The 21,859-nt window shown below is 33.7% G+C and overlaps 1 protein-coding gene across 8 annotated transcripts in view; it reads left to right on the plus strand.

Annotated features, from left to right (window-relative positions):
• The window catches only part of LOC108965331 (general transcriptional corepressor trfA), a 26,155-nt gene continuing 4,296 nt past the window's right edge, over positions 1-21,859 (plus strand). For 2 of the 8 annotated variants that reach the window (XM_018927662.1, XM_018927667.1), the window contains exons 1-6: positions 1-115; positions 1,047-1,368; positions 16,263-16,315; positions 16,612-16,757; positions 19,449-19,549; positions 19,619-19,733. In XM_018927662.1, coding sequence (XP_018783207.1) covers positions 16,279-16,315; positions 16,612-16,757; positions 19,449-19,549; positions 19,619-19,733 — 399 coding nt within the window. In that variant the 5' untranslated portion in view covers positions 1-115; positions 1,047-1,368; positions 16,263-16,278. Of the gene's footprint in view, positions 195-245; positions 468-1,046; positions 1,369-16,262; positions 16,316-16,611; positions 16,758-19,448; positions 19,550-19,618; positions 19,734-21,859 lie in introns of those variants that run through there. The other 6 variants (XM_018927668.1, XM_018927669.1, XM_018927663.1 and 3 more) reach the window with 5 other exon arrangements.

Below are 21,859 nucleotides of genomic sequence, written 5' to 3' on the forward strand. Positions count from 1 at the left end.
CCAATCGTTGGCCAATTTAGTCTGCGTTTAAGCAGCACTGCGAACGGTTAACAAAATTTTCAAACGCATTGAAAGTGGGGCCCTTTTTTCGGTGGATTGCAAAATAAGGAAAAGAGTAAATGCATTTAAATTTATTTTCGGTTTGTTGCCAATGTGACTGTGTTGGAAATTGTTGTAAAAATACGAAAAGACTAGTAAATACGCAAATTTTTGCCATAAAAGCAAATCTGATATTTATTTTTGTTTAAACTAATTTAAGAAATGTGTGTTGCAAGAACTGAATATATTTGAAAGTGCAAAAAACTTACTTTTTGACAAATATGTTTTTGTGTTTTTCCATAATACATGTTTATATAACTTTACGGCTGCGCTGTGCGTGAATGTCAAGTGGATTTTGATATGCACTATATGCACTATGAATAGTTTGATTGAAGGAAATTAAAGGAAAAGTACTTTTCGAAATTATTGTATGTAAAAACATCATTGAAATTAAATTGCAAAAAAAATCAAAAATAAAAACAAAAACAAAATAGTGTTTAAAATCTGCTGCTTTTAATAGCTGTATATGTGTACGTGTTGCTGTTGGCTTGCGCTTGTATTTTATGGCCACAGTGCAGCATGCAACAAGAAAGTGTCTAGTCTCGTACACACTAACACAGACACCAAAACACTAACGCCAAATATATGAAATGCAAAGCCAGCAAAGCTGATTATTTACACACATATATGTTATATATAATATATAATATATGTTTGTTCCAACAATATATATGTTGGAACAAAGACGTGCGCTGCCGCTTGCACGCGAAACTTTATCCGTTCATGCGAACGCTTTTTACATTTGTATGCACAATTGCATTTTCTTGTGTCTTTCTTATTTCTTTTATCAACTCTCTTCATATTTTTGTCATGCTTTTCTGCGCTGAACTCTCATTTTCGCCATGAAATTTGCAGGCTTGTATTGCAAACTACACACTATTTACTAGTAAATGCATCCAATATGCACTTAAATTCAAACTAATTTTTTGACATTTTATTCCCTGTAGTTCACAAACTATCTTTTTTTGTAATAAAAGTTAATAGAATCATTAATACGACGCTGAAAATAAAATTAAAAAAAATAATAATAAGTTAAAGTGTTGGAAATAAATGCCTAAAAGAACAACAACAACAAGAAAAGTGCAATAACAAGTCAAGTGAAACGAAACGCTGTGCAAAACACAACGACAACAACAACAGGAAGAGATTTACTTACAAGTAAGGCAAACCAAACCAAACCAATCCAAGCAGCAACGACAAAAGACTTAAGCAACGAACTTGGATTTGAAAGAAAATTCGTCGAGTACTGCCACATTGGTACAATTTCAAGTAAGTTTTATGACAAAATTTTGCATTAATGCAACAACTAGACATAAAAACAAAAATAACAACGCATTAATATTGCGAAAAAAAAACCGAATGACACAATAGGCACATTTGTATGCTTTACGTTCGCACCCTTGATTGCCGCATAGGCCTTCGGACGCGCTGTGAAAATGCAAATTACATGTTAGTTGGCGAAATACGCCACTTGCCGTGGCACCTGCGGTTGCATTATTTTTTTGCGCAACCCAACCAACAGCTGAGGAATATAAAATTCACACGCAGACGCCATTATATGTACGCATGTATTAGTGTGCGCGGTTAATACATACCAACAAATCATTATATGCAAAGTCAATAGAGTTTTCAAAATTACCAGGCATCGCATAGACACGCACACTAACTTAAAGATTTCGAAACATTTAAGGCATTACTAATTATATGCCCCATTGTGTGGCATGAACAAACAGCCCTCCATGGTTTGTTGCGTTCATAAGGCGTTGCAATAACGTTGTGTGTTTGAATGATTGTTAGATAAACAATACATACAAAAATCACTTTTTGTATTAAATATATAATATTATAAAAGCGCCAATATTGTACTCAAATCATAAAACTGTTTGAGAAAATTAAGCGCTTATACAGGGCCTTTCTAAAAGCACGTTTGTATGTACTTTTATACCAGAATATGCTTTTCGACTGCGTGTAATAATTTTGGCAATAATATCTCAAAAACTGGATTACTAGTATGGTGTCTCCAACATAAAATATGCTTCCTTTTTTTATACAAAATTTTCAAATTAAAGCGAATTTCTTCATTATTTTCACTAATTTTTTTTCAACTTCCCCGAATTTTATTTTTTATTTTTTATTTTTTTTTTGGTTAAATGAAACTCACCTTTCGAACACTATATGGTAAGAGACAGTGTGATTGGGAGCACTAGAGATATACGACTGCAACSAAATCTATTGACAAAATACGAAAAGACCTTTTCGACTACCCATTATAAAACGTTTGTATATACGCGAACTTAGCCCTCAGGTTTTTTCTCCTCAAGAAGCTATTCATTTGTCGGAATTGCCGAAATAGGTCGACTGTAGCATATAGCTGTCATACRAATTGTTCGATCAAATCCTATTCCTTGTATGAAAACTATTTTTATTTTACAAGATATCTTTACGAAATTTTGCATTGATTATTTTCCAAACCAACGCGACAATTTCCSAACAATTTTCTTAAATCGGACCAGAGTATAGCGTAGCTACTCTCCCCTCTGCCAATACCCTATATTTCGCTACGCCCTCCACCGACAGCATGTTCAACAGTCTGCACCGAGTGAAAACAACAACAACAATCAGCACGCCATCATAGTTATCAAAACTGCAAGCGTCTATGGCGTTAGCAACAATAGCAACAGCACCAAAGCAAAGCAACCACTTAAACCACTTTCGGCTCCGCCTGTTTTGATGCGCAACAAGAAATTGTAACAAATTTTCGCCAATTTTACTTTCAGTTGCACCTCGCTTTCCTTCTCACTTTCATTTGATGTTTTTTTCTGCTTGTTTGGGGAGATGTATAAAAACATACAAACATATAGCATGAGTGTAAATAAATATAAAGTATAKTATTTATTTGCTTTTAATTTCAATTTTCAGAGCAGCTTTGCACCTTTTGTGAACTTTTCGCATTGCCGCTTTTAATTTAAGTCRCCTTTTAATTAAATTCGCATTAAAAATTTTGCTTTATTTGGAATACTTTTCATAGTTTATTATGTGATTGCGTAAAGTTTATACAAATACATAATACTATACAAATATATATGTACACATATTTATGTGTTGCCAATGCCAATTATAAAACTATAATTGAGTTGTTAAATAATTTTGCCCTTTTTTCAACATTTTTGTACCGAACAATAGTTAAAGTGAACTATTGTAGTGAGAAATGTGTCAAAAGATGCAACAAACTTTCTATCTTTTATATTACACTCTGTAAGCATGTATTTAAGTTTGTGATATCAAAAAGTAAAAAATTTAAAAATCTAATTTTAATTAGCTCTCTTGCTCAATAAGTTTTATCAAATGCAACTATGTATTTTGCTTTATTTTGTTATAATCATAAATAAAGTACACTTCTTTAAGACATTTTTTGAAAACACGATACTATTTTAGCAGTCGCCAGTAGTTAAAAATAATATGCAAGAAAATTAACTAAATACATGCATTTGAATTATTTTAATGTCAATACATTTATTTCACTAAATAACCAATTGCATAATTTTTTCCCCCAAAAATATCATCTCAACATATTTAACCAAATTATTAAAAAAAATTCTAAACCTTTAAGTAAATTAAGATTTTCACCCTTCAATTTAAGCCCCTTACATTTAAGCCGAGACCTATGCAGTTGATTTTTAGTTCAAAAAGATCAACTCATGTCTTCCTAAGTGAGTATCTATGTTTTAAGAACTGCATAGTGATCCGAATCTGACAAATTAGGTGACTATGTTKTTTTTTTGTTTTTGCAACCTGTCATGTGTATGATAGGTTCCCGTTGTAAAAAATCACGTCTTTCATCAAAACGTCAACCAAAATGAAATAATTATTTCAGAGATTTGGAGGATCTCTAATTTCTCTCTAACAGCAACACAATAATTTTAGAGCACATTTTCTTTCAACTCACGTACAGATTGTATAAGTTTTCTTCAAGGTGGGTAGATATAGTGTTGAAATCAAGCAATCTTTGAAACCTATATTATAGGTATTATACACATAGTATTTACAAAGGGCTATCCATTTCGATGCTCCTTACTTTTTTAAAGAAAAAACATAGAAATCTCAAATTTAATGGTGAATGTTTATTATCATTCGAAAGAAGATTCATTGGCATTTATGTTTTGAAGATTATCTCTTTCAAATGTTGGCCACGGCTACGTCTCAGATGGTCCACCCGTTGAGTCCAATTTACAATGACACGATTGAGTATTTGGACTGGTAACTGACGAATTACAAGCGTGATGTTTTGCTCCAAGGCTTGAATCGAAGCGGRATTGTCCGCATAGACTTTAGATTTTACTTTTTGTGGGAAGTAGCGCCGTTTCGTTGAAAATAAATGTTGCCGAGATCACGATCCATAAACCACTCCAAACCTTCGCTTTTTCTGAATCAAATGGCATCTCTTGAACCTCTTCGAGTTGATCTTCTAGGCAATTTTGCTTGTTTACATACCTATTAAGTCCGAAATGAGGCTCATCGCTGAGGCCCACYGAAGGTTGTTATAATTTAGGTTTTTTTTAATAGATTTTTTTAATGAACAAAAAACGTTGACTGTTATCATTTAACCAAAAATTATACGGATGCATTCCGATGATATATATGGAAGGCCAAGCTTCAATTTCAGTTCTTTAATTTTATTATTAGCAGATTATTTATATTATCGATCTTTTCAAGTTTTCACCAAACATTACCGAAATAACATCTTACAGTTCAGTCATGCTACTTGAGATAAAGWCGATCCATTGAATCCATTAAAAATTGGTGCTAAACGAACAACAATTTGGAATAGATGAAAAAAACATACAGTTTTTAATAGTTTAGTGGAGTTTTTCAGGATTTTTTCGGAAAACTTAATACACTCATGTTTATGTTTTTGTACTATCAGGAAGTTGCAATATCAGCAAAGTAAAAGCCCACCTTTAATAAAAAATATATTTCGAAGTAGGAGYTTTCGATTTAAAATGTGGTTATGACATTATGTCCAACTAAGTTGAGGAAAACTTTTAAACATAAAATGGTTAATTAAAACTTCTACTTTATGAGAAAACTAAATTTTTTGAAAGAAAAAACTTTACAAGAGATAAAAATAAAARCCCAAACACTTTGGTAATTTTTAATACTAACTTTTTTCCATAGGACTCATAATTTCATCGGAAATCAAGAAAMACATTTTTTAATGCTTGAACACATCAGTCTCTTCCACTTGACGATCTCAGATCACCAATAAACTATATTTTTTTATACATTACTGTTAACATCAATCCAATGAGTTTCATCACATTTTGATTTTTTTGCTTTCAAACATCATCAACTCTGGACTCATAATTATAACGATAGCTCTAAAAACCGTCTATAAAAGCCAGTGCTACACACTGAACCTAACAAATCAAATATTGTCAATTCCACACAYATTCAATTTCTAAATATTTCTGCAKGMGTTAGAGGTATTATTTTAGTGAGCCAGAGTCTATAACTCTCACTATGACGTTATTAATASAGATCCTCGGCTCAAGCATTCCTTAAAGTTCCTTTTATCTTACTTAAAGAAACGTTCACTTATTTAGAATATCTACCAAYATTCATTGCTAAGATGCTTCAAATGACCGTCTATAAGAAATAAACTAATGTGGGCGGATTTTATAAAAACAAATTGTATAGCATGATAATGCAAATGAACCATTGAAAATAAAACGCCCACCTAGGCTACGTCGAACTCTTGGTAACAAATGAAAAAGGTCATTCGCACAATATTTAACACACAAAAAATTGCAATATCAATATTTTAYGTGTTTAACCAACACTCTCGATTTCATTTCGATTTTTAGCGCGCCGRATGCTTCGCTAAACTTATGCTAAATCAGAAAATTAAAATGCTAAATATGATYTTGTGATTAGCATTAAATCGACAACAACAAATAATCCAAGTGTAGGTATAAACAGGTTGCAAGTGGTGTTGCTCATCATTAAGCGTATTATTATGTTATGCTTGAGAAAAGATTGGCAGTCAACCAGTTTTATAGTTAGACAGTCAAACTAAATTAATGCCAGGCGTTGACTAGAGAACTTATCAACCGATTTAAAAAGCAATAAGATGAGCTTTGCATATTTTTGCTCTGGTTAATACAACAACCATGCGAGTAAATGCGAGCGGCCAGCAAACACCAGCACTACAAGAACAACGCCACTTTAAACCTCGTGAACGTGATTTCGGGTGCYGTAAGCAGCGTGCTTCCTCTTCCCAAAACTYTGCCAGCGGTTTTTGTGGTTTMAGGCGTTTCACGTTTAACGTGTCACAACTAATTAGCATCTCTTACCATCTTTATTATAACAYTAGTTGGGTAAGAAACATGTTTGAACTGAGCAACACTCGCATAATCACTTGTTTTATTTTTTAATTTTTTCTTTTGCACTTAAGCTATTGAGCGACATTTGGTACTACTGCTCTATTGTGTGTATCGGATTTGAAGGTCGGCAACGTCATCAGTTGTCAATTTATAACGTTGTCTTGTGCTATTGACTTGTTTCGGTGCTGCTAAACAGATTCGCCGTCCGTAGGTGCCGCTTATGCGTGGTACGAGCTGTCTGCTTCCCATAGATCATGCAAATCTTTATATTCTATAAATCTCTGCAATACCGGTTTTTTTTTTTTTAATTTGTAAATCAGATGAAACAGTTATATTGRCAATGCGTTTCATAGCATACTTTCAAGGACAATATCGCAAAACCTGTATGCTAAACTCAAGATTTCTATTCAATCGTGCAATTGTGTAAATCATTAAATTGATATTGACCATTGATGGTTGGACGTTGAGAAAGAGGTGAAGCAGTTCTATACAAAAATCAATTATTAGTAGTACAGTGCAATAACTCAATTAATTTAAACAATAAATGTGTGTTGGTATAAAACGATTAAAAAATAAATAAAATTTTTTTCTAACAAGTACTTTGCCTAAGTAATAYTTTTTTCTTTTATGTGTAAGTAGTTGATATACGATATTTAAAGGCTGCAATACTCAATATCTTCTATTTTATTAAGTCCCACAGCCTATATTATCTTGTTATAAATCCAGAGATATTGTACAAGTTTTGAAATAAAAAAATTAAAAACAATAAAAAACGTTAATATCGGCTGTATGTGTGTATTACATACAGCAGCAAAGGGTGTAAAAAAATTTCGGCCAGTTTGTATTCGCTATAATGGTCCGATTCAATCAATATGCTAGAATATTATAATGCCTTAGTCAATAATTATATTTAAAATTGGAGAACAATTATCAAACGAAATTTTGGCTATACAAGGACTTGATATTGACTGCTAAGTTTGTAATCAAAGCTAAGGTGATCTTACATCGACGGATCTAACAAATGTAACTCTTCTTAGGAAGAAAAGAACGCGTTAGATTTATACTTCGAAAACAGAAGGACTTGGTTATATCGACACATCTCGGCACGCATTTATGTATACTACTGTGGACAAACGATAGTGAAGTTAAATTTCTTGTGAACACCCATTCGATGAAATATTTGATTTCTACGTTGSTATGACTGTCAATGACTTCTGCGTCAAATGTCACATCAAAAGAATCATTAGTCTTTAGTATACGCTTGTCTTTCTGAAGTACATAAATTCGGCGATTAGTATGTACTATGAGTGAAATTATTCAACAAAGAAATCCCATAAAGTTTTAAATGCGGTATCAAACTTCTAGTGCCAAAACGTCGAAATGTTTTCCAACATCTTCGGTGATAATTGTTTGTCGCGAGCAATAATTGATTGATACATATTATTCAAAGAGGGTCGAGAATGTGTTGACGACGAACCACGTACAGGATGGCCATCAACATAAACTAATGATCCACACGTCAATAAAATAAAGGAATTGATGCTTGAGAATCGACGATTAACAGTCAGAGATATTACTAGCATTGTTTGTATATCACAAGGATCAGTGAAAATAATTTTGAAAGATCATTTGGGCCGAATAAAAATGAAAGCACGATTGTTTCCAAAATCACTAAGTTTTTTTGAAAAACAGCATCTCGTTAACGTTTGTAAAATATTGCTTTCCGACTACCAGGATGTCATGAAAGGTGTTATTACTGACGATGAGTCTTGCATCTATGCTTACGACACGGATATCATGGCAAAGGTGAGCCGAACTCGAAAAAGCCACTTCAAAGCACGTCATAAATAAAAGTAATCGAGGTATGCTATCAACAAGGAATACTATTTGAGTGTTATGCATCGTTTATCCCTGGCAAAAGGACGCAAAATGATGTGCCAACAATTCTTGGTTTTTGCACCATCGCATACTGCATTGATTCTTCGTGAGTTTTTTCGCTTTTCAACCCATTTCATGCCGCAACCACCATAAATTGACTTTAACAACTGTTTCAAGAATTGGAAAAAACGTTGGCACAAATGTATTTGAGCCAAGGGGATTATTTTTTGAGAGCGGAGGATATATATTTTGAAGAATATATTAAGAATTCTATAATTATGAACAAATTCTGACTACTTTTTGCTCATAGTGGTATGTATATACTATATACTTTAGAGGGTCTCCAACTTTTTCTTCTGGATTTTAACTTCTTTTTGGGTGTTACAAATATCAAATCTAATTTTTACTGCTTGCATGGTGAAATTTTTGCTAATGTGGCATGCATGAATGTTATGAAAAGTTGTCGATCTGGTAGGCTTACAASCCGTTGTGTAACATCACTGAGCCACCTCTATCTACCTCTTTTAACTGCATCTATAAAATAGTCAAACATTGTAAACGAAAACTAGATCTCGACTGCAGAAACCAACTCGACTTTGGTATCAGTTGCAAGAATGGCTGACCTTATCCAAACTTATATACTTACATATAAAATTCATTTGAGATTAATGTGTGAATTATTTAATACGTAATAAAAAAAAGAGAGCTTGAATATTAAAATTTATTGAATACATATATTTTTTAACAATAAAGTCAGATCAGAAAAGGTTTCAAATTCGAATTAGTCGAGTGGAATTAATAATAGGTTGTCAAAATAGTCTTGGGGTATTTCTTGCGGTATTTTTATTGAATTTTCAATTGTTCATAMAATTTTTTTTGATGACTCATGTCCAGCTCTTGATCGATGCTACGGCTGCTGCTATGCCGGTCTCTTTCGACCAATTCGGCGATTTTACCGCAATTTTCGACGACAGGCCTTCCGGAGTGTGGCGCATCTTCAACCACCTCTACACCAGAAAGAAAACGTTGAAACCATCGTTGTGCGGTGGAACTGTATTGGGTCCATAAACTGCACAAATTTTATTGGCGGCTTGAGATGCATTTTTGCCTTTATCGTAGTAGTACTGTAAAATATGCCGTATTTTCTCTTTATTTTGCTCCATGTTTGCGACGCTATAACTCACGAACGACTTGAAAGAAACGACAATCAATCAAACAGGTTTTAGCGCGTTAAATGAGCTTTCCAAAAAGTTATAGCGTGACCCGATGCGATGAATAAAACTAGAAATACGCGTTCTCAGCGCCAACTAGCGCAAATACCGCAAGACTTTTTTGACATGCCTTTTGATTTGACGAAATTTTTTTTCAAAAGCACAAATTCGAAGCTTCTTAATTTTAAGATGTCTCACTGCATCGTTTCACCTTATTGTCAGATTCAGAATTTCTCTTCTGCAAAACTCAAATATCTCGAAGGCAGCCGMATGATTGTTTTTGGGTATGATTTTTTAATCTTAAAATTCGTACACGCTTTGGCCGATGTTGGAGGAAGTTATCGCAAGTAGTGACAGCCTATTGCTCTACTTCTTTGATCTTAGCTTAGTTTTGATGCCGATTCGAAGAACATAGTATATTTATGGTAACCGTTGGCTTCATCGGTAARTTATACCAACATTCCTGAGAATAAAGTTATAGAAACGGACATTCTACAAAAGTGTTCCATCTTTTTCTTAGATAACAGCGCTTTGTGCCGTATTCATACTACTGTTCGAAATCGCATTTCTAAAAATTGTTTCCTCTCTTTTGGCATGTCGCTTTTCGTAGTTCCGCCCAACACCAAACAAAGTTACAATGAGTGAACTAAATTGTAAAATATTATCGAACAATATCAATTTAAGCAACGAAAATAAATTACATAACAATGGTGTAAAGTATACAACTGCAACGGCTTACCACCCGTCGCTGTTAACATAATGCGCCCATTACACAGCAGAAATTTGATAAACACAATTATATCACAAATTTGTATGTACTACTGTGATTAAAAGCAACAACAATTAATTATATAATCATAGCAATATCTTGAACTGACGATGCAAATGTCACACTCATTGAGTGAGCATCTTTTAACTGAACACCGAAGTGGACAATTATTAATAACGGTAAGTCCAAAGAAGAAAAGCTGATTTTCCACTAGCACATAARCCGTTACCCAGTTTTAGTAGCTATAAAACAATACTTTCTTTTCTTATGATTTGTAATCTGCATAAATTACCAGTAAATCTGTATGTAATAAATCAAAAGCAATTAGAAAAGTGTTTGCAATTATAAAGTGAATGTGTAAAATATTGCCATTGTAGGTGTACACTGCGCTACCTTTTGCTGCGGAATGAAGTGAAAACTCACAAATATGCTATTTGTTGCTTATACATATCTACATATAATAATTTACATGTATTTGCTGTAAATTTGAGACTACCGCCTTAGCCACCCAAACAATAGTGTGTTTAGTTTTTACAACTTTGCTTTTGTTGCGCTTGATTTAGCAGACTTGATGCGGAAAAGACAAAGACATATTTAGCTGGCAACACTTGAGTAAATTTTCTTACTATAAGAAATATTACGCAMATGATATTGAAATGTGCAATAACTTTTGTTTTTAGTCGTTCTTGTAGAAACCTGTATTTAACATATTTATGTGCCTTGCGATACTGATGAGTATTTATTTCCCTTGAGTCATTCACAAATACCCTTTGCGGTGCCATAACAACTTGATTAGTTTCATAACTTTTTTTAATAAAACGTAATTATTATCAATTCTGGAGAAGAGTTATAATAATTAAATTCATTGTGGGAAATGTTTGGCAAATAATAATTTCACGCATCATCTAATATTTAAGAGATTGCATGGGTTCCCCGGGTAAAAGTCAGCCTTATTTCAAAAAAAATTTTCTCATGATATGTTTTATTAGATTTTTTTTATTAAACAAATATTATTAGCAATGAAAGTCTGAAATTTTTGTAAATAAATATTTGCGCGTTGGAAGCTCAACTCCTWMCAGAATCATCTAAAGTGAAAAAATTCGTATTTAAGTTTAAACTTTAACTTAAACGAAGGGAAAAAAACTGAATATTGGATTTTTGGCAAACATTTTTAAAAAAAAAAAAAAGAGAAATTCGCGAAATTTTTCGAGAAAACAAATTCTCAAGGCTGTATCTCTGAAACTATTACTCGGATCAACTTGAAAATTTAGCACAACACTCCAGAAGGGTTGTAAAATTTAAGAAGAAATTGAAAAAAATCTATTTTTTTCATATTTTAGCAGGTTATACCTTTAGAAATAACATACTGAATACCGTTGAGTAAAATTTTCGATGACTCATTCGAGTATATCGACTGGTAACTGGTGCATAATACACGTGATATTTTGCTCCAAAGCCTAAATCGAAGCGGGATTATCAGCATAGACTTYAGTCTTTGAAAATCCTCACAGAAAAAAGTGTAACGGTGTGATATCAAACGATCTTGTGGCCAATCGAGCAGTCCAAAACGTAAAATTATCGTAACGGTTACGTTCTCATCAGCACCATTTTTGAAGAAATATGGGCTTATCACTTCACCGGCCGATAAAACGACACCAAACCATTTTTTTCTGGAAGAAATAGCAGCTCTTGAATYTCTTAACSTTGCTCTTCGTCCCAAATGMAACACTTTTGTCTTTTATATACAMATTGAGCYGGAAATTGGMMTCATCGCTAAACAAAATCTGGCTCGAAAAYGTCRTATCTTTTTGGAACTTTTCAAGTGACTATAGAACGCAGCGATGTCGCTYGTGAAGGTTGAGCARCTTCAGTTCTTGCTCATACTGTATTTTGAACTCTTTCAATTGAAGATGTAGGCGTAAAGTGTGCCAAGTCTCCCTATACGYCAGTCCGAGTTGCTGCGAACGAATTCGAATCGACTCCCCACGGCCTTCGTGTACACTCTCAGCTACGGCTGCTATATTTTCTTTACTGCGTACTTGACGTAGTCTATTTGATTGAATATTATCCAATAATGAATGATGGATTTCAAGATGGGTAATGGTGTAGCAAATAGTATGGTAGTACACATTCTTTACAGAACGTGAATTTTAGTAATAATAAAGTATACGTTGTTTAGGCGTAAGTCTTTTCACGAAGAAATGCCAAATGCTATTGAAAAAAATACCTCTACTTGGATTAACCGTTACATATATATATTTATATATATTTTATTGGGTCTCTAACATCTGGATATTACAAACTTAGTGGTAAACTTAATGCACCCTGTTCAGGGTATATTTAATATTCACGTCACATTTAATATTTTCGCCAAGCAAAAAAGGCGCTACTAACTTCTAAAATAACCACATAAATCATTTTTCAATTTGCATACAAATTCATAAAAAATATAACTAAAATCTAATTTCCTTAGAAAATTAACATTTTAGATGAATTTCCACACTAAACTTTTCAAGTCTGTGGACGAATAAATTGAACGGTAGTTCAAAAACCATTACCGGTACACACTTGGTTGATTTTCCTTGAGGGCACCTCAAGCGCTGAAAATCCAAGTATTTCCGGTAGCTAAACAGGCGTCGTTTTTACACTTCCAACAACTTGCGGTGGGCTAATGAGCACCTACAAGCATCTGCAAACAATCACAAGATGCCGGCAATGCGCCATAAACTGCGAAACATATATACGTACATAAACAAAAACAACAAAACCTGCATTTAAATAAGTGCTTATAAATTCCTAGAGTCGTATATTTTCGACTCTTTAACGAGCTGACAACCTGGCGTGTTGGCTAGATGGCTAGCTGACTAGATGGGAATATGGCTGGCTGACGGCAGACATCAGTCAACAACCTAAACTCATAAATTTTCCAACTCGCCCAAAACGATTCAGCACTTTTGAATGTCGGTTGACAGTTGAAATAAGTTTCCAGCAAATACATATTAATTTACAAGCGTACAATTACAAGCAAAAATACAGATCAAAATTTTTTATTACTGTTTTCTTTTTATATGCAACAAAGTGTACGAAGTGCAGAGCTGGTAGACATAAAGTAGAATTTCTGAAAGTACCACAGCAAGAACGCGTACTTACATATTCTGCAGCGAAGCGTTTATACTTGTATATATGTATGTATGTAGTTAAATTAGCGCGTACATACACTTGTTGCTTTGGCGCACCCTGTCACGTATGTAGAAATTTAAGTATGTATATATATATGCATGCGGGCGTATGTGAGTAAAAATAGTATGACGTTAAACGGCAATTGAAAGAGCTGGTATCTTATGGCACACATGTGTTACGAATAATAATGAGTCAAATAAAAAACTGTAGGAAAAGGTAAATGCAGCAAAAGAAGCGTCGCCACGTCCAACTGGCGTTCTGCATGGATAAAAATATTTCCAATCAGGAAAACACTGCCGCAGAAGAATTGCGAATTAAAGACAAAAGCACATACACACTCAGTACCTCGTTACTTGTTTCGAAGTTGCTGTTCGTATCTGTCCCTTTTGGGGATCATTGACACCGCACTATCACACAGTGTTGTTGTTCTTGCTTTTTTACTCAAAACAAATCGAATACTTTTACGGAATCAATAAAYGCGAATTTTCAATCGATTATTTGTTATTAACACGCGCATTGAACGCAACACGTAGAAATGTATGTGCATAAATAAAAACCCAAAGTAACTGTGTTCTTGCCGAAATACCATGGATCGTGAGGATAATACTAAGATATTGCACTTCGGCTTATTCGTTTATGTTAATGAAACTCACATAYAATACAAACTATTAAACTTTTTAACATTCTATAATAAATTTAGACCCATTTGTATCAATTAGGAATGAGTAAGTAAGGAGTCTTCCTCCTCAAAGYTACCAAGTACAGTATCTAAAATACGGAYCTGCCATAGTTTTTGTTGTAGTCTCTCGACGAACAAAAACCAAACTCTATAAGTCACTCATAATTCCCGTCCTGCTATATGGTACAGAGGCTTGGACGATGACAACAACTGATGAGTCGACGATTTATGGCCCTTTGCGCGTTGGCCACGGTGAATATCGCATTCGATGGAACGTTCAGTGGTATGAGATATATGACGATATTGACATWGTTCAGCGAATTAAAAGACTACGGCTACGCTGGCTAGGTCATGTTGTCCGGATGGACGAAAACACTCCAGCTCTGAGGAGGAAGCCGAGGAAGACCTCCACTTTGTTAGAAGGACCAGGTGGAGAAGGGCCTGGCTACGCTKGGCGCCACGTAGCGAARAAGCGACTGGCGCGCTGTTGTTAACTCGGTTATAATCKCCTAAGCGGTGTCTACGCCAATTAAGAAGAAGACGAAGGTTATAGGCAATTCTGAAACTATCGTAGTCTWGATTAAAAGACCTTTGGCATATATGCCTTCCATGCTCTGACACGGATATGCGACTCTGAATTAAAAAAATATTAATTGCGGCCTGAAGAGTTGAAGTCGGAATTACCTCAATTATCGGTTTAATGGACTGCTCCAATTCAATGAGATATCTGGGCTTTGTTTTGTACATCTCTTGATTAACAAAACCGCAAAGAAAAAGTCTGGTGCAATCAGGGCAGGTGACCTTGGGGGCAGCGGAAAATGGAGTTTCTTGATGTTAATTTGTTTTAAAATTTTGGTGGAATTCCTCAATAACCCGTCTGGCTATGTATGCAGATGCTCTTCCTGGAACTAAACATTATTGAAAGATATACTCCTTCGGCGTGGTTGTGGATTAGAAACCTCATTCAATATCTTTAAATAACGGTGCCCATTGGCCGATATTGTTACACCGTTTACATCAAAATGGGCATAAACAGACATGAACAGGCAATTTATCAAGTTATTATTTTCTTCGGCCCTTTCAGTAACTTTTTGGCAAAATTGCAGACGAATAGGCAAATCTAAAAGGTTTAACCGGCTTGTTATTTGAACTTTGTACAGAAATAGGCTTAAGTCATAATGAATTATAAACTATCTTTGGACGGAAATGACAGACTGCAAAGCATGGTATCTAAACAATTCCTATTTTAGATATCCCAACCATTCATTTTAAAAAAACTTAAACAATAACCCGCCAAAGTAAGTTGATAAAGGTAAAAGTAACTACAAAAGTTATTATGGTTTGATCCGAGTATCCTCTTCTGGGCCGGATATAAATCCGTTCCGTTTACATTTAAACGACTTGATGAGAGACTTTTTAGGATGGAATTCAAAGAAGCACTTCTGCTCAGGTGTGATCCTATATCAATATAGTTCTTCATACACTGACGTTATTACCATGGAAGGCCAACAACAACTAAACTTTTGTGTAAAATTCAGCTTGTTTTCAGTGTCTATTTCAAGATAGATGAAAGTGAACCAAGCCTGTTTACTTTATAACTAAATGAGAAAGTGGTTTGGAAAGCACCAATAAGTTCGATGAAAGCTAGGTTTAATCGTTCACATATCACGCTTGGTGCAGAATTGAATACCTGTACTTTTGTTAAATATTTCGACGGCTTCTTTTCTAATCCTCTTTAAGGAACCACCCTTAAGTTTTGCGAAATCAGTTTAATGAGTGAAAGTAAGAATGACAATGTTAAGTGAATAACTTATTACCCATCGTACTGATTAATCGAAAAAATAATAAAAAACAAATTATACCCTCCAATATAAGGAACTAAAAAACATGCCCCGGACATCCACTCATGTCTTTATTGTTCCTATAAAAAACTCAATAATGTATTGAAGCCCCCTACGATTTACTTACATATTCACTTACTTAGCTGAAACATACATATTTTTATAATTATATAGAATTTTGAATTAAAACTAATTTAATAAAATACTTTTCACTTTTTTCAGAAACAAAACTACAGACATGAAAAAAGAACGGCGATGGCTGCTCATAACGGCGTGTAAGTACAACAACTGAAAGAAAATACTAAAATAAATGCTGATTTATTAGTTCTAATTTTAAAGTATTTCAATATACGTAAGGTTCAATTTTTAAAGTTGAAATAATAAAATTAATACATATTTCAACAGATCCTGCTAGATTTGAAAATCTGTTGAAGCTCTCATTGGGTCTGTATCTTCTGATTTTTAATCTTTTAAATATGGAAGTTCTAGTAGTGTTTTAGCACTGCATCTTTAAAATAAATGTATTTGTTTATTTTTTATAAACCTTTTGCATTTCAAATTCTATTTCCAGCTCTGTTAATGCTGGTGACAGACATAACAGCAGTTGCGCCTTTTAAAAAAGTTTCAATTGCTACAACAACTGCCTCGACGACGACAAAAACAACAACAACAACAACAGCCAGCTCTACAAATGAAGCGCCGAGCAGTGAAGCCACAGTAAATAAATAACAATAAACTAATTATAATTAACAAATTTATGCATATTTATAAAACATATTAACATATTATATTAATATTAATACTTTTAACATGTTTAATAAGTAATGATTTCTCATGGTTTCTCCCTATTTTATTTCAATAGATAGTATTATTACTTGAAAATATTAACTTGATTATKTTCCCACAAATACCTAACTATGTACTTTTAATTGCAAAGTTATATTTGATTGATTGACCTTGTAAAATATTATATAAATATACATGTATATATATATGTATATGTATATATGTATATGGAGGTGTGTACGTAAAAATAAATATGCTTACATTAATATTTCATCACACCTAGAAATTTAATTGACTTTCATATTTCTATGCTCGTATGTACATACATACTGCTTTTGTTCAGTTTTTGTTTTGTGTGCCAATTTCTTCATTCTCCTTTTATATACATCTACTAATATAGAAGTCTACGTTCCTTTCTTCACCTAGGTGGCGAAAGTTTTTACTTTTTTCACTTTTAAAGCCAAACATTCTTTTGAATTCCGCTGTTATGTATTTAAAATGAGTAATACTTCGAACAGTGGCTTACACTCACTGCTAAATATGTTGGTGGTCCCTTAAGTTCCTAAAAAATAAAAATATAGAAAAATGAGAATCTGAAAATATTAAAAATCGTACTTGAACTATGTCGATTTTAGCATTTTTTGTGTGTTTTGTATTATGAAAAATAGTATTCTTTGGACCATTACTTTTAGAAGGTGCAGTGAAAAGTTCAACCCATTCGAAAAAATTTGCTTAAAGACTCTGTAGACGAACTTTAATAATAAACTAATATCACATCTGTTTATCAAGTAAAAATTTGGTTACCCCTAGCATTTTTTCCAATAAAAATATATACATCGTTTTCATTTTCAAACTTTACTTAAAAGAAAATATCTCATAATTAGAGAGCTCCACTGTTGCCGATAGCCTTTACAAGAAAAAAAATTCTTGAAGACTGCTGAATTTCAACACTAATCAATTTCTATATGCCTACTTTTGTAGTGACTTTTTTATAATTTGTAGAAAAGTAAAAAAGAAAAACACCTTTTACATATTTAATTCTGACCCAAGTTCGTGGYTTAAGTCTTTTGTAATCRGCAAGTAGTATAAAAATCCACTGATAAGTTGTATATATTTCTTATATTAGCTGAAACCAGCAGTGCTATAATGCATTAAAAAATTAGTTTAATTAAACTTTAAATTAAGTTTGTAATGCCGAAAATTTTAATTAAAAATAATTTTCAAAATTTTTTTACCAAAAACAGGGTTGAAAACTTAAAAATAACATTTTAAGTCCAAGTACAGGATAAAAAAAACAGAATGCAATTAAAAATTAAAAATTAAAATAAATTTGAATTTATATTTTTTCGTGCTTCTTCTTCCTAGTCCAGCATTCTGAACTAGACTCGTATAAAGCCAACATCTTCAATACTCTACAGTAGTTGAGGCACTTTAACATTCAATTATGCCAAACAATTTGGATTTAAAATTAAANNNCTATGACGTCACGTTGAATGACGCACTCAATCCGACGCTTAAACCGCTTTCGCCGCATCACAGCAATCATCCGACGATTCACAATGGCGCTTTTGAGCATGCATACGCATCGGAGACGGGCGTCGGTACATTTGTCAATAACAATAAATCACCCACACTCTATCACAATAACAATAACCATAACAATAATCAATATCAGCAACCACCACCACAACAACAACAACAACAATACCAACAACATAAACATCTACAACTAAATGGTTATCAAACTAAATCACAAATCACTCCATCTCTTAGTCAAACACCACAAACCCATTTTGAACCACAAACAAATTCCAAATCATTACAAACTCAGATTCATCATCAGACCGAACATTTGCGTGCACAACAACAACAACAACAAAGTAGACAACAATTAACACAACAACAACAACAACAGCAGCAAAGTGCCTATAACGACTACAATAGTGATGATTCGTATTTCTCATCAACAGATATCCGAAGGCGCGCGGTCGTTGCAGCGCCACAGCCGTATTCCTCCAGCCGAACGGACTACAGAGGCGTCGGCATGAGAATAGCCCAACATTTCTATGATGATTTGGAATACTAAAGGTTAGCAACAAGCGCAATTATGTATTCATCATGGCCAATTTATCCATACTCACATACATAATTGACTATCCTTAATACATACGAAACATACATGTTTGCATRCATGCGTATGTGTGTTTGTATGTATATAAGTAATGTATGTATGTATGTCTTCAGAGCATTCTAATGAATTGCAAATCATTTTGCATGCTTTCAAAAATTATTTATTCAGTACTAATTTGAGATCTGCATAATTTCGCATTTCACTCATTTATCCATTAGGTGCTCCTCTTCACCATATCTGTATATGTACCTGTCTCTTATACACATCTAACAATTTGCAACCCTGGCTTAAACAATTTGTTTTTAATGATAATAGTTTTAAAATTGCCTTTAACATAAATTTAAGTTTAATTCGTGTTAGCGTCTTAGGTAATTGTCTTATTTATTAAGTTATACGTTCCATATTTAGATTAATCGTTTTTTATTACGATTATTTTTATTTTTAAGGAATATAAAATATCTATTTTTACCAGCCTTTAACTCAAATTTCAGTCTGATACTTCGGCGTCGGGTCCAACGAAAAACTCCAAGCTAACTGGCATACCACAAATCGATTATATCTGGGATCCAAATTTACCACGCGAGTTGCGTGGGTAAGTTTCGCGCGCWTTCGCACTATTTCTACCAAGTTTAATAACATTTTCTGTATACTAAATTCACAGTTACAATCTGTCGAGCTATCCATTCTTCTCAACTGTGCCGCCAGAGGACGATATTCACTTCAAATGCGATGGTCTGCATGACGGATTCTACGCTTCCATTGAACATAAGTGCCAGGTAAGCTCAACAATATGGCACAACATAATTATAAGTGACCTWCAACTGTTTGTATGTATGAGTTAGAAAGATATTTATGCCAGTATGTATGGAAAAGTTATCAAATGAGCGATTGCTGATGACCTTGACCCATTAACTTTACGTGTGAAAGATTTACATATGCATATGAGTATGTTTTGTTGAAGAAATATTGATAAAAAACAACGAAAGCATTAACATTAAACGTTAATTCATTGAGGTAATAAACAAATCTCTTTTAATTTTCATCATCACAGTGATTTCATTGCTTAATAAGACAGCAAGCTTTAGGTAAAGAAAAACCGAAATTATCTCCAAAATAAAACGGTATGACTGTGGAGCTTAACAGTATTGGTTTGCTGAAATAGCACTGGTTAATGTCTAGTAATTTCACGCGTGATTTTACAAATTTCTCGAACTTACCACCAGCGGTCTGTCGCTTGCACAATAAAGCAAACACAAATCTGTGCAAATATATCAGTTTATACTTAACTGTTGTTATGCGTTCACATAAACTTAGTAAATAATAAAAGTACAAATTTGCCTGCTGTCGTTTCGGTAGTTGCTAACYCGCTACTGACTATGTCCGAAACAAGCTAGCATGTTGATCTTGACCTCAAAATTTGTGTACCTGTTCACACACTGTTTTTTATTTAGTTTGTTACCTTTCWTGCTTGATTGTTGTTTTTAATTAGGTATTTTGCTAATCCGAATATATTTYATATTTAATCATAACATCGACAGGTTTTCTATTTTTTTTCTGATTTTAACGCTGAACTTGCAATATCGTATCAATTTTGAGCTGGASTAGATGAAGAATTTTCACGTTGACAATATCATTATATAATATCATTTTTAAATTCTCTCATATTTGGTAAGTAAAAGCACAAAGCTAATAATTAAAAACGACATTTCGCCACTTTTTTTGTCGATTTATTTGGGCTCTGCTCTCTTGTAAAAAAATCTATACAAGTATGTGGAAGCAGCAATAAAGTAACCAAATAGGCTTTAATRTAAGAGAGTGAAAGGATGCCTATGCCACTATACCAGTTGCTTGATCCTTTGTTCAGTCTGTATTATTGGCTTTTAATTTCTTCAACAAATCGATTTATGCACAGGTTCTTCGAAAAGTGAGCAGAAAAATGGAAACACACAGAGCCGAATCCATTAAATAGTTATTGACTAACTTTTTTGTGTTCTGATGCATCCTCTCGTGATGTTAAACATGCAAAGGGGAATATTTTATATCTATAAAACTAATAGTTTTGCTTTTTGAGATTCAAAAAGTTGTTCATCACCAAAGAAGATGTTTTCTTCGTATACCGTTTATTTCGATTTCTACCAATTTGAAGGTAAATTCATAATRCCACTTTCATAGAAATCCTGGTCTCTATTAGCAGAAAACTAGAAAAGTCACTTGGTGCCAGTTCCGGATACATTAGAACCTTTTAACATAGCTATCGCCAGAACCTCGGCGGGTCACGATGTTCGCTCTGGCGATTCCACCAAACTCGTAGCGAAATTTTCTTGACTATGAATCTTGGCTTGGCCACCGTTTGCGACAGCTCTTCGCGATTCGACTATGACCGTTTTCGCCATTATTTTTCGTCACCAGCAACCATCTGCTATGTTCTTTTTGCTTTTTGCCCCAGTCGCTCTTCTTTTTTGCTGTTTAGCGTCAATTRGATATTCCAAGTGTAGCCTGGTCCTTCTCCACCTTTTCTTTCCAACAGAGTGGAGGTCTTCCTTTTCCTCCTGCTCTGGGAGATCCTTCCTGATCCTTACGGAGTTTTTCGTGTTGCCCATGGTCAGTTTACGACATACGTATAATTGTTTTGCGGAGATAACAAATGCAGACATAGCGGCAGTGTCTTTTCGTGGTGGCTTTTGATATATGTTGTTGCTCTGTTCACTTGTACTTATCCTTGACGCGAGCTCTAACAATACTGAGTCAAGCAATCATAAAACTGCTTGAAAATTTTTTTAATATAGAACCTTATCTTTCTAACTTTTTCCCGAAAATGAATGGATTCSTTCTTATTCCTCCGATATAGCAATCAGATCTATATATACCTATATCTATATTCCTCTAATGCGTTTGTTCAATT

This window comes from Bactrocera latifrons, unplaced genomic scaffold (assembly GCF_001853355.1).
Source record: "Bactrocera latifrons isolate USDA-ARS-PBARC rearing strain unplaced genomic scaffold, ASM185335v1 scaffold_139, whole genome shotgun sequence".
Classification (NCBI taxonomy): domain Eukaryota; kingdom Metazoa; phylum Arthropoda; class Insecta; order Diptera; family Tephritidae; genus Bactrocera; species Bactrocera latifrons.